This window comes from Botrytis sinoallii, assembly GCF_014898435.1.
Source record: "Botrytis sinoallii strain Bc 23 chromosome Unknown BSIN_002, whole genome shotgun sequence".
Classification (NCBI taxonomy): Eukaryota; Fungi; Ascomycota; class Leotiomycetes; order Helotiales; family Sclerotiniaceae; genus Botrytis; species Botrytis sinoallii.
This window is the reverse complement of record NW_024066029.1, coordinates 953,215-965,323: the sequence shown is the minus strand read 5'-3', so window position 1 is coordinate 965,323 and position 12,109 is coordinate 953,215. Positions and strand designations below refer to the sequence as shown.

The 12,109-nt window shown below is 43.1% G+C and overlaps 4 protein-coding genes across 4 annotated transcripts; 2 read left to right on the top strand and 2 right to left on the bottom strand.

The window, feature by feature from the left end:
- Positions 1-2,543: 2,543 nt before the first annotated feature.
- Positions 2,544-4,011, bottom strand: EAF02_001458 (uncharacterized protein; the record flags this gene model as incomplete). Its single annotated transcript, XM_038897506.1, has 4 exons — positions 2,544-2,607; positions 2,700-3,700; positions 3,778-3,917; positions 3,969-4,011. 4 exons carry the CDS (start codon positions 4,009-4,011, stop codon positions 2,544-2,546), a joined length of 1,248 nt encoding a protein of 415 aa, XP_038762481.1.
- Positions 4,012-4,899: 888 nt separating this feature from the next.
- EAF02_001457 (uncharacterized protein) lies at positions 4,900-5,289 on the top strand (the record flags this gene model as incomplete). The annotated part of the gene is made up of 2 exons (XM_038897505.1): positions 4,900-5,034; positions 5,131-5,289. 2 exons carry the CDS (start codon positions 4,900-4,902, stop codon positions 5,287-5,289), a joined length of 294 nt encoding a protein of 97 aa, XP_038762480.1.
- A 407-nt stretch (positions 5,290-5,696) lies between these two features.
- EAF02_001456 (uncharacterized protein) lies at positions 5,697-7,710 on the bottom strand. Its single transcript, XM_038897504.1, has 2 exons — positions 7,470-7,710; positions 5,697-7,399 (listed from the first exon to the last, which is right to left on the bottom strand). The coding sequence occupies exons 1-2, from the start codon at positions 7,585-7,587 to the stop codon at positions 5,835-5,837; spliced, it is 1,683 nt and encodes a 560-aa protein (XP_038762479.1). The 5' UTR covers positions 7,588-7,710; the 3' UTR covers positions 5,697-5,834.
- A 1,906-nt stretch (positions 7,711-9,616) lies between these two features.
- Positions 9,617-11,312, top strand: EAF02_001455 (uncharacterized protein). Its single transcript, XM_038897503.1, has 3 exons — positions 9,617-10,081; positions 10,203-11,059; positions 11,112-11,312. The coding sequence occupies exons 1-2, from the start codon at positions 9,844-9,846 to the stop codon at positions 10,592-10,594; spliced, it is 630 nt and encodes a 209-aa protein (XP_038762478.1). The 5' UTR covers positions 9,617-9,843; the 3' UTR covers positions 10,595-11,059; positions 11,112-11,312.
- Positions 11,313-12,109: the final 797 nt, after the last annotated feature.

Genomic DNA, 12,109 nt, shown 5'->3' with positions numbered 1-12,109 from the left:
CTAAATTTGTTGTCGTGTTGCCACTCAGTTACTTGTCACTGTCTACAATTTTCTAGTATCAACTATACCCTGAATGTGAAGACTCGCCTCTGATTTTCCGACTAAGAGCACAAGTAGCATCATTCCATTCCATATTAACAGATCTGGCAGCAAAGTCTCTCCCATCACGAGAATTGGCTTCGAGATCACTATCTTGATCTCAGTCCAATCCACGCAAAAATCCACTCTTATAAAGACAGGTGATAAGGATGAGAGCTCTTCACCTAGTGTGCCCTAGCTTGAAAGAGTTTAGCTTCCTCTTCCTCTCGCTGACGAGGGGTACGTAAGTATAATAACATAGGTGAATAAGAGGCTGAGAGCTTACCTAGTATATTTGAGTTGATAGGAACGAGTGTGATGGAAGACGATTGAATGGGGAGCCAGTGATACTCTCCACTTCAAACTTTGACGTCTGTAGGATATGGGTATAAATAGTTTGCAAATATCAAGCCAGAAGAGCAAGAATCTAGGAACCGGCTTGAAGAAATGCGAAAAAGCCAGCTAACAACAAAGCGTAATATATAACTCTCAGTAGAAAAAATAGCTAAATATGCTATCCAGAGAAGGACTTTGAGAGACAGTATTCGAGACTGATCTTACTCCATCTTACTATTGACATCTCTTCACTCTTTACTGTCAATCTAATCAACCATATTGTTATCCACTACACTCAGCTACCTTCAAATCACATCACTCACTCACAAGCTCCACACACCCTCCCCCGAAACCCCCAAGTTCACAGATACAAATGCCGCAAAAAATCCCCCATTCCGAGACTCTGCTCTTCACTTTAGGATATCCAAGATCAATGAAGTTTTCGGTCATGTAGAATCTATATAGCAAACCCCTGGCTCAAATCCCAAATGAGCCCCTATCACCTTCCCCATTTCAAGAGCGAATCACACAAACTCCCAGTAAACCTGCTCGCAAAACAAGCGAACTCAAGAGAATACCGAGTCAAAATTCGATCCTCCCCTTCCAGTATAAATATCTCTCCTGTGTACAAGATCAAGCTCTCATCCATCTATACAGCCATTTCAAGTCCACCAAGCACAGCCGCAAAGACTTCCCGAGCGCGTGATAAAAATACTGTTTCCAAATCCACGAGCTTGAAGTGATTACTACTATTTCCCGACAACTTCCTGTATTTGCCATTCTATCTATCTAGCTATCAATTTTTCAATCACTATCATACTACTCCCATATTACTGCCAAAAATCTCAAAACGCTATCATTCATAATCGCCAAACCAAATTCTCACTCCTACCGAAATTCCCTGTGATACTGCACTCAAAATTCGCATCAAATTCGCACACGTACGTATACACTTTTACTTACCGACCCGCACACCACACATGGTCTGCACTCCTAAGAGATCTCAATCTTTTGATGGGTTGTTACTCTATGGAAAGGACTTCTTATATATAAACAAAACATCAAAATTCCAGAAGATGAATGGAAAAAGGAAACAGATAGAGGGGAGAAATACATCACCCTGGTCCAGTAGCCACTCAAGAATAGATTGCAGCGAATCACACCACTCCCTCTCTTCACCTCCCCTCCCTCAACAAGTTACAACTCCCCCCCTCATCCCCTTCCCCTCCCCTCTAAAAGTCCATATTCCATACCCCATACCCATACCCATACCCCATACCCACCTCCCAAACAGCACAAGATAGACTTATATAACCACATAAGAAAAAGGAATAAGAATAAAAGAATAAGAGATTTACAAACAGACCACTCGACGAGTTGAATTTCGGGGAAGATAGGTAGTGAATGATGAACATACAATGTCGAATCTGTGAATCATTAGTTGCACCTAAAGTCCAAGTTGGTATATTACTTTCACCTCCATAGGTACTCACCACCAAGATATAGAATTCACTCGAGTTTGATAATGACTAGAGAACATCCTCACAAATCCATCTACTGACCTTCAAAAACTCCCCCAGACAATCTTGACTCGCATCTTCACATATCAACAACTCACAAAAGATCATATAATTACCACTTTTATTCATATTTCGCTAACCACAATCCAAACCAACCGTTTCCATCCCAAGACAGCTCTTCCCCAATTCATCTCTTTATTCCTATATCCACATTCAATTATCCTACCCATAATCCTCCTCATCACTATGTACCAAGGAATTTCCTTCGCCGTACTCTTTGTTTCGCAAATTCTTCCTCCGCATCCTAAAGCCTGAGCCCAAGCTCTATCCACAACCATGTACTTCCTAAAGTACATGAAAGGTATGAGAAATGAAAAAGGTAAAAGAAGATGAAAATGGATTCGCTAGCAGAACAGATAGATATAGAGATGAGTATAAACCCCTAGGAAATGCAAATGAAACCTCCGAGAACTCCCATAGTTTAGAATATGAAATCAAGGATATGCCAGAAACGAATCAAGAGTATTGTCCCGGCCGTCGAGGTTAAGAGTGTGTTAAAATGCGTAGTTGAGTAGGAAATGACTCTCGCTCGTGTTTCATCGATAGAATTTATTCCCTCATCTTGACATAATTCGAGGGGAAGATGCCTGATCGTCCGTTGAGGGTACCAGTCCTATTTAAACATCAAATTAGCCTTAACTATCCATTTCTTCACCTAAGATCTCAGGAAACTATTTCCAGAGCAAAAGAGAAACGAAAACATACCACCAATCCTCAGTACTCTCAGTCTTCTTTGTTACCGTAATAACATCTCCCTTCTTGAATCCCAAATCTCCTGGCTGATCTGCATCAAATGTAAATTGCGCAACCGCCTCATTGCTTCTCAAACTAGCTGTCTTTGGTTGAAATTTTGGTTTCGGCGCGGCAGGTCTACCTGGTCCTGGTTTTCCACTACCGCCAAATTGACTTGGAGCTGCACGGGGACTATCAGAATACACATAATCATCATCAAATCCGCTACCAGATCTAGCCCTGCTTCCGTTGGTTGGTCTGTCGTAAATATCATCGGCCCATGTACTTGCTCTTTGAGGACGATTTGGATTGACGTAATCGTCACTATGTCCTAAGCTTGCGCCTCGATCTCTCTGTGTACCTTCTCCAAATGCACTTCCTCTCCTGCCTTCCCAAACTACATCATCGTGTCGTTCGTCATAAACAGGGCTATCGTTATAAATTCCATCATCGGGATTCTGGCCCGCGAAAGCTCTCGAGTTCAACACATTCATAAGAGGTTGCGCTGCTGGTGGTGCTCGGACTGCGCCTCCAAGTAATTCAGCGGCTGTAAATCTTCTTCCATACAATTTCTCATTCGCATCTCTTCGCTCGATAATTGCACTTCCCTCGAGACTGACACCAGCAAAGAGTCCCTTGGTCTTGGAATAACTGAAAACACCAGCTACACCCTTCATACTGGCAGCTCCGGCTGCCTCGGCATTTCGTCCTATTGGTCCAGCGGCAATACTGACATTTCCACCCAATGTAAGAGAACCAGCTTGAGAGAAGGTGCGCACGGCTGCAGCATCATTGAGAATGAAAACGAAATCTGTAAGCTCGAAACCGATTTGTCCACCCACTCCGCCGCCACCGATACCAATTGCCGAGGGTGCGGACCAAGAACCATCGGAAAGACGAGCTATAACGACACCATTACCGTAACGACCGGAACCGATAAAACCAGCTTTAAGAACTGTAACGATTGCGAGGCCCTAGTTTTGAGGGAAAGTGTTAGTGACAGTTCGGGAAGTTGGTGGCTGGGAAGGAATATATTGGAGGGAGGATAAACCTTTGCTTGCGCGAGAACATGTGGTGGAATAATCTTATCTGGTCCGAAAGCTTGTCGTGGATCAATAAATGAGGACAAAATCTTTCCACACTTTTTGCATTCCGCTGGTAAAAGAATAGATGTCAGCTTGGATATTCTACCTGTAATTGAATGATCTTATATCAGCCGATTGACAAAATGCAATAACTTACACGCCATAGACGAAGGAAGCGGATTATTGATTCCTAAAGGCATATTGAAGAATTATACCTATGTAAGGTAGATCTTTGAACGATAGTAGTAATGAATTTGCGCAAAGCTATTCTGTCGGTTCGTCTGGCTAGATATGTATGTAGGTATGTAGGTATTAGGGATGTAGGTATGTAGGTATGTTATGTATCTCCTTGCGTTCGCGAACTAGGAATTAAGCGTAGGATGTTCGGTGACAAAGTGTGGGGTGTTTTACTATCGCCTTATCCTGTAAGTATGAAATCACTTCAAACTCCAGAATGTTTTGATTAGGAATATATGAAGATATCTATTCCTATATCTGATCTTGCGAATTCTCAGAAATCAAATACACAAGTTCCGAAGAATCCGATCAAGGTTCTATACTTCAATCTTTGTATGCAGGCGAAAATAATCAGATTCGAGCCGTTGACGTCGTGGAATAATTCTAAGCTTGTGCGCAATGAATTGAACTAACGGTTCGTTCTTGATAAATGATCACCTGTCGGACGGAATGAGAGCCGAGCTTGTGGCTGTGTCGAATCAGCCTCAGCCTTGGACCTTTTGGGGTTAGGTAATCACAAATGAACATGGTTGCGACAAGATTATCTAGGATCCATGGATAGGTACCTACTCTCAGTACGTTTCACGAATTGCATGAATGAATTCAAGTAAATTTCACTTCCCAAACTAGATACTTGTCACACGAGGATTAATCGCACTACACAATTAATAAAAAAACCACGAATAATCAACTGGGGTATCACCTCTTGCAGACAAAGAAAGCCATCCATCTTCCCATCCACGCGAACCCACGAGATTTGAAACACAGACATCATAGTCTCAGAACCTCACCTCTTCATCTGCTCTACCCAACACGTTCTTCCCCTCACAAACACACATCGACCCTTCAAAATGTCGGACGCATACGAGCGCGAACGTCAAAACAATTCTCGTCTCAATGAACTATCTGCAAAAGTGTCGGCATTGAGAGGCGTTACGGTGGATATCTATGACAATGCTAGAGCGCAAGATGTTATTGATAATACTGTATGTATTCCCTTCCCTTCTTATTCCATCCCGCCTCTCCTTGCCTTCTACCGCCCACATAGCCAACAAACAGATGTTAATGTATCCCACGAATAGTCCGATACCTTCTCTAGCATGTCTTCCTCCCTCAAAGGATCCGCTTCACGTCTAGGCCGTATGGCTTCCTCCGGAAATAAAGTCGCCATCTTGAAGCTCAGCGGGATGATCATTGGGTGCGTGATGGTTTTGTGGTTCTTATGGGGATTGTTTGTTTAGATGAGGGGCTGGAAGCTTTACATGATGGAAAAGAGGAAATTGAAGATCAAACCTGAAAGGCATGGGCAAGGTCAATTTTTGAATTTGTAGGATGCAGCGCAAGAATGGCAACGTATCTAACATTGAGCGTACAAACTCAATAGCGCTTGAAGAGGGATATGGGAACAAAGGGAAGGAAACAGAGACTGAGACAGAGCACGAAAGGAAATCATTGTATTATATGTATGGGCAAGACATCGGCAGATATATTAAACTGCGGCTGTGGCATCGTAACGGGCGTTATTGGTTGCATATACTATTACGGTTGAACGGATCAGGATACATGGCGATGTTTCGTAGCATGGTTGGTTTTGCTTTCAGGGGTGAAATGAATATACGCGAGAATTGTATAGAAACGCATCAAATTTAAATTGCGCCTTGAATTATCTGTCATTCATAGGATATCTATGTTCATGTCATTTTCCATCCATTCATCCATGTTCATATATCCCGCAAATTCTTGCCCTCATCTCCCACTTCACATCGTACTGTATCCTTCAACATCCTCACTCCCATACATTGGAGAATAAATCCTCACCACCCGATGAGAACCCTCCAGCAGGCTTCCCAGCTCCAGAAGTCGCATTGGAAGCCGGCGCAGGGGCCGCACTGCTCCAACCTCCAAAATCATCATCCGCTGTCACCTTTGGAGCACTAACCATTGTATTAAAACTACCTCCAGTACCTGGTACTATACTTTGACTCGATAGACCTCCCCAGCTACCAAAATCCCCAGCGTTAGTTTGAGATGGGGCAGCTTTTGTGAGCGATGGACTGGTTTTGGCAGAGCTGCCCCAAGCATCACTTGATCCCCATGCGTCAGTGTTGCCCCAAGCGCTGCTCATAGCAGGTGCTGCTGGCGGAGATTTTTGTGCAGTTGCCGTAGGGCTTTGAAGATTGAAGACTGATGATTGAGCAGGTGGCGAAGCGAGTGTTTGTTTAGGTGGTGAAACATTTTGTACAGCGGGAGTGGAGAAGTCGAATAGATCTCCTAACGAGGAACTTGCATTTGTGGACTGCGGAGCTGGTGATTGTCCTGGCGCCGAGTCAAAGGCTCCAAACCCACTCGTGGAGCTGAATGTACGAGACACTTGAGAAGGCGCAGCGGCTGCTTTTGGCTTTGAATCAAAGAATCCGCCGCCACTAAGGGGTGGAGAAGAAATTTGAGCTCCGGAACCTGTAGATCGGTGGCTGGAGAGGTTGCCCAAGTTGGAGAAAGCTGTGGTCTTAGCTGGAGGAGATGTTGCATTTGAAAAACTTAGGCTGCTGAATGCATCGTTCATACCTCCAAATGTAGAGCGCTGTGGCGATTGTTGGGGTGCCGCTTGCATACCACCAAAAGATCCAGATGATGCATGTGAAATTTGCGATGTCTGTTGTTGCGCTTGAGGACGAGGAGCGGATGCATAAAGCGATAGAATCGATTGTTTCAAATCAGGTCTGGACTGAGTACCCGGAGCAGGTGTTGTACTCGAGGGTCGGCTAGGAGGAGCAGCCTCAGTTCCGAAGAAGTCCAAGCCCAAGAGGGAATCCGCCGGTTTTGTTTGCTTTGGGGGAGCCGGCTCTGACTTTGGTGGAGGTCTCGCAGGTACCGGACCGGCAGTACTCGCTCTCGGAGGTGGTCCGAAATCATCACCAAAGAGATCCTGTTGAGGAGGGGCGCTGATCGGGGCAGGGGCTTGACTAGGTGGGGCGGTCCTTTGTGATGTTGATCTTTCAAGGTTGTGCTTCTCCTTGACAAGTCCAAGGGGTATATCATCATCTCCGTCGACGTCCAGAGTTGAGGGATCCGGAATTGGTCCATCCATAACCCATCTCTTCGAATCGTATTTCGTTCTGATAAAGTTCTCGATTTTGGCTTCGGATGGTACGTGGCCCGGGGCTAACTTTGCTTCCCAATATTTGTTTGCTCTGGCATTTCCCCATTTCAATACGCTTTGTACCTGTTCGTCTGTCCATGAATCCAAATCAACGGACTTCACTCGGCTGATGTGAGTTCCCATTCCACGATGTATTCCGGAACATCTTATGCACATGAAAACCCCCAAATTCCAGCTTGCCCATCTTGGATCTAACGGATTGGAGTGAATAATCAGCTCTTGACTTCATAGAATGAATGGAAGCATATGGATGGAACCTACGTTTATTCCTTTTGCAATCGCAACAGACTTTATTACACTCGAGTTTCAAGAGACTCTTTATCGTTTGGGTGTTCTGCGCAATACGCTCAGCCTGAGGATTTGCTGGCCTGCGCGACATCCTGGCGAAATTAAATTAAGTGAAGTGAAGTGTAATGAAAATGAAAGTGAAATTGAATATTCCTCTGGCAAAGAATTTCGATTACAATGATTGTATGTAATGATTTGGAAGAGTATGTCGCGTGTCCTGAGGAATGGAAGGAAATGTTTCTGAAAGGAGCTTTCTTGATTCCACACAAAGCGCAGCACAGGCCTGAACAGCTCGCTCGGCCTTGCGTCTCCACTAAACAAAGTCATTATGACCTTACCGAGAGAGGCCCAAGATTGGTACCGTACGGATTGAGACGATTTGGGCAATCGGACAATTGAATAATTGGATCGTCATATATTACGGTTATGGGTAATTATGTTACCTAGCAGCTATGCTAATCACTTTGTTCACTTGAAGAGAGTCGATTCACGCCCTCGGAAGGCTTCATTGGATACTAGGTAATGCCATTGATTCATACCTACAAATAACCGTACTTCGGTAGCTGGAGAGACCTTAGTACACCAGTGGGTGCACGGACTCACGGGACACTGAAGAGGGCAAGCACAATTTCACACCAAAAAGAGCTGTTTTGATAATTCAATTAAAATTCAAAATTTCAATAAATTTATTTGAAAATCAGAGATATAAATCTAAAGCATATATGTTTTATATAATCTCAGAATTGTATTGAAAAGCTCAACATTGATATTTTCATAAAAGAATATATAATCCCCTACCAAAATTTTTGGTAAAAAAAACGTACTATTCGTTTTTTGGGCTCAAATCTCAATTAATTTGGATCACTTTTAAATCAATCATTTTTTCATACTTAAAAAACTATATATCTCAATATCAAAAGAATTTGATAATAAACTGAATTTTAATCAAATTATTATGATCACTTATTTTGATATGAAATTGTGCTTTCCTGTCACATTATCCCGTGAGTCCGTGCACCCACTGGTGGTAATGCATCCTCGGTATGAAATCTGGTTCTTGGTTTATGGCTACTGTAGTCATCTACATGGCATACCTACTTGACACTTTCCCGTGCCGCACTCGACCTTGTGAACATCCATCTATCAGGTATGCAGAGCAATCGTTGGTCTCTCATCCTATCATCCAACAAGCATCTAGTGGGAGGAGGAGGGGGGGAAGAAGAAGGAGGAGGGGCTAAAACTCCTAGAATTATTGACAGATCAATCAGTCACTTCCAGGTTATTGATGCCTCGATCAGCTCGATCTTCTAGTGGTTTACATAGTTCACCGTCGGGAAATGGACTAGAAAGAATTTTCCCTCCCATAAACCAATCATGGTAAACTCGCGTCAAGTTTTCTATGAGACTAGAGTTTGTTTGTTGATGCATTGAAGAGCATCTTTGAGGGGGTTTCGAAGATATATATAATATAACATTAACCGTTTGTATATTGGATATCCAATATCATATTGACGACAAAGCTTGACGAACACCCTACCTAGGGATAACATCTGGACTTCAAATGTTCCCTCTATATCTAGTTCTGGGGGTTGATTTCCCTTATGATATTCCCTCCATTTATCCGATCGCAATGAAGATAGAGTTGCCAATTAGAAGTACGACGTAATGGTAGCTCTACCTAGTAGATCCATTCAGTCTCTTGCTAACAACTCTGGTTCTGGCTAACTAAACCTGACAAGGATTCAGTGTACATCACTTGTTAGGTTTCTTCATATCATATCACATCGCGTACGCGTATTCATCAACATCAAGTCTTGATTCCCACATGACATCTAATGAGAATACACAACTTCACCCCTAGAATAACCCTGTATTGTTTCCCATGCATATATGCGAAGTCAACACCAAAAGATGATTCCATAGGTACGGATTCCTTATATACCTATGGCTTGAGCTGAAGTCAGGATGTGCAGCTGCAGGTTGAACATGTGAGCCCAATCCGCTAGAAAATGTTGTTCCCACATTACCAAAATAGTAGTTTCTTCATTAACCTCACATCAACAAATTTCACCATCCTCTAAAGATTTCTAATGATGAGATGCATGATGCAAATCAATCCATAGCCCCAAATACAATCCTTGCCAAAATACCGGTGTCTGTAAAATTTCTCGGTGATGGTTCTTCGCTAAGAATCCGTCATGGTGGCGTTCAACCCCGCGAGCGTACAAAGCAATAGATGATTCCACATAAGACTGAGCTTCCCCTGCACACTGCCCTTTTACATATCACCCAATTTGTCATACCTCAATATCAAATATATCCTCAAAAAATATTATAAATATCCTTCATGCGTATTCCAACGTTCCCAACTCTCGTCCGTACCTTCTATACAATCAGCAATTATACTCTTTCTCGCCTCCCAGCAACACAATACAAAGCTCTTCAACCCATCACTCGAGGAACTGTCCTGAGATCAATGCCAACCATCCCATTTCTATCATCTTTCTTTGGTACTTCAAGCTCTCAGCAAATGTCTTATCCAGTGCAAAAAACAGACGAAGAATGGCAAGCTGTTCTTTCAAGAGGTAAAGTTCCCTTCTCGCCCTTTGCCACCCACCTAGTCTACCTCGCCCCCTCCTACCATACTCTTCTTCCTCCATAGTCTTATGCACAATTGATCTGCAAACCTCATCTAACACTCTTCAGAACAATTCCGAGTCCTCCGTAAACAAGGCACCGAAGCTCCCTATGTTGGCAAATACGACAAGCACATGCCCGACTCCGGTGTCTACACATGCGCCGGCTGCGACGCTCCTCTATACAAAGCTTCACACAAATTCAAATCTGGTTGTGGATGGCCCGCCTATTTCGATAACATTCCTGGCGCCGTAACAAGACATACAGATAGTACTTTGGGTATGGAGCGAACTGAAATTGTGTGTTCAAATTGCGGAGGCCATTTGGGACATGTATTTAAAGGTGAAGGATATAAGACACCGACCGATGAGAGACACTGTGTCAATAGTGTGAGCATGAAGTTTGCCCCGGAAGACAAAATCGTGGATGACGCGAAGAGTGCCGGGGAGAGCAAAGTTTAATTTGGAAGTGCTGTATGATGATACTCGGGGGAGATTGTAGTCGAGCGAGGAAGCCGATTTGGAAGGAATTGTATGATACCGACGCGAAAGATGAATAATGAACTAGCAAGCGCTACTTGTATTGATAGTTAGTGGACCAGACCTTATGAGCAGAACAAATATCCCACAGAATGAATTCTATTCTGCCATGCGTTTATTTTGATCGTTACCGGTTATCTTAGTTGATGCCGGCTTGTTTTGCTCTTACATGCTTGCCGTTTCTTCACTGTCCGTTTTGAGCAGTATGATTTATAGATTGTTCGTTACATTCCCACTGGTTCTCTTTTCTTTTCCATCAACGGGGTCATTTTGTATACAACACTTGTTTTCATCTTCGACGAGGTTTCAGCTTTTCCGGACCCATTATCTTCATGTCGCCTCCTACACTATTCCAGATCAGCTTGTATCGCAGCCATCAATCAACCCGTATGTACCTTCCTTGCATCACCGAGCATTATCACGATCCTAATATCATCAGCTTACTTTATCTTGCAATCACCACGACGTTAGACGAGTTCGATACTTCGATCACACCTTTATTCACATCACTCATACATTTGTCATCACTACACAAATTCCCGCCACCTAATATTGAAGTATTTTCATTGCTATATTTTCCAGTTACACAAACGCCTATTGACAAAGGAAAATGGAAAGATCTATTATAAGCCCTCCTCGCTCGATAGATCTTGTAAAATATCAAATTCTAACCTCTTCCGACATTCTAACTCAGCTCTCTCTTTCAAATATCCACTTCCCTCTAAATCCTGCAAACCATTTCCAACATATAATCAATAATATACAAAACAAAGTGGTAAGACGGTTGATCCCTTTTTGCATCGGCGTCTCGTGAGAAGAGTTCTCTTCTAACTTGTTTGACGATAACTTCCAAATTGTATCTCTTAAGTATCCAAATACAAATTGTTACTTTCCAAAGAAAATTAGAGTGCGGCTATTAAGCGGATCAAATGATACCAACATCGTTCTATATCCTGAAAGCCGCGAGACTTGAGTCTTTGTGCCTAGTCTATGTTTTTACAACAAGAACATCAGACGCTCAACCAAGATTTAAGCGGCCCTTTTTATCCTTCTCTCTCAGTTGAACTTCCAAAGGTGGTAGAGAAACTCTGAGAGGTTCTCCAAATATTCAAGCGTGTCAGAGGAAAGCGTTGCCCGGCATCTTATTTTTTTATTGTTGGAATTCAGCTCGTCGAGATTCCGATCGATGATACTCCTAGAGATAATCTGCGCTGGACTCGTGGCAACTCATCAAGATCGACAGTACTAGCACAAAAGCTCCTTTTAGAATCAAAGAGCTTCCAACAACCCCCGAGTTCGAAAACGGCGTCGAGCATTCGCACTCCGGTTGACTGGTTATTCGATGTTATTATATTGTATTACTCGATTTTCAAAACTCATCGGCCGATAACCTTGACAATAATCCGGGTTCGTAGCCACAGAGAATCCGCTGTGCCA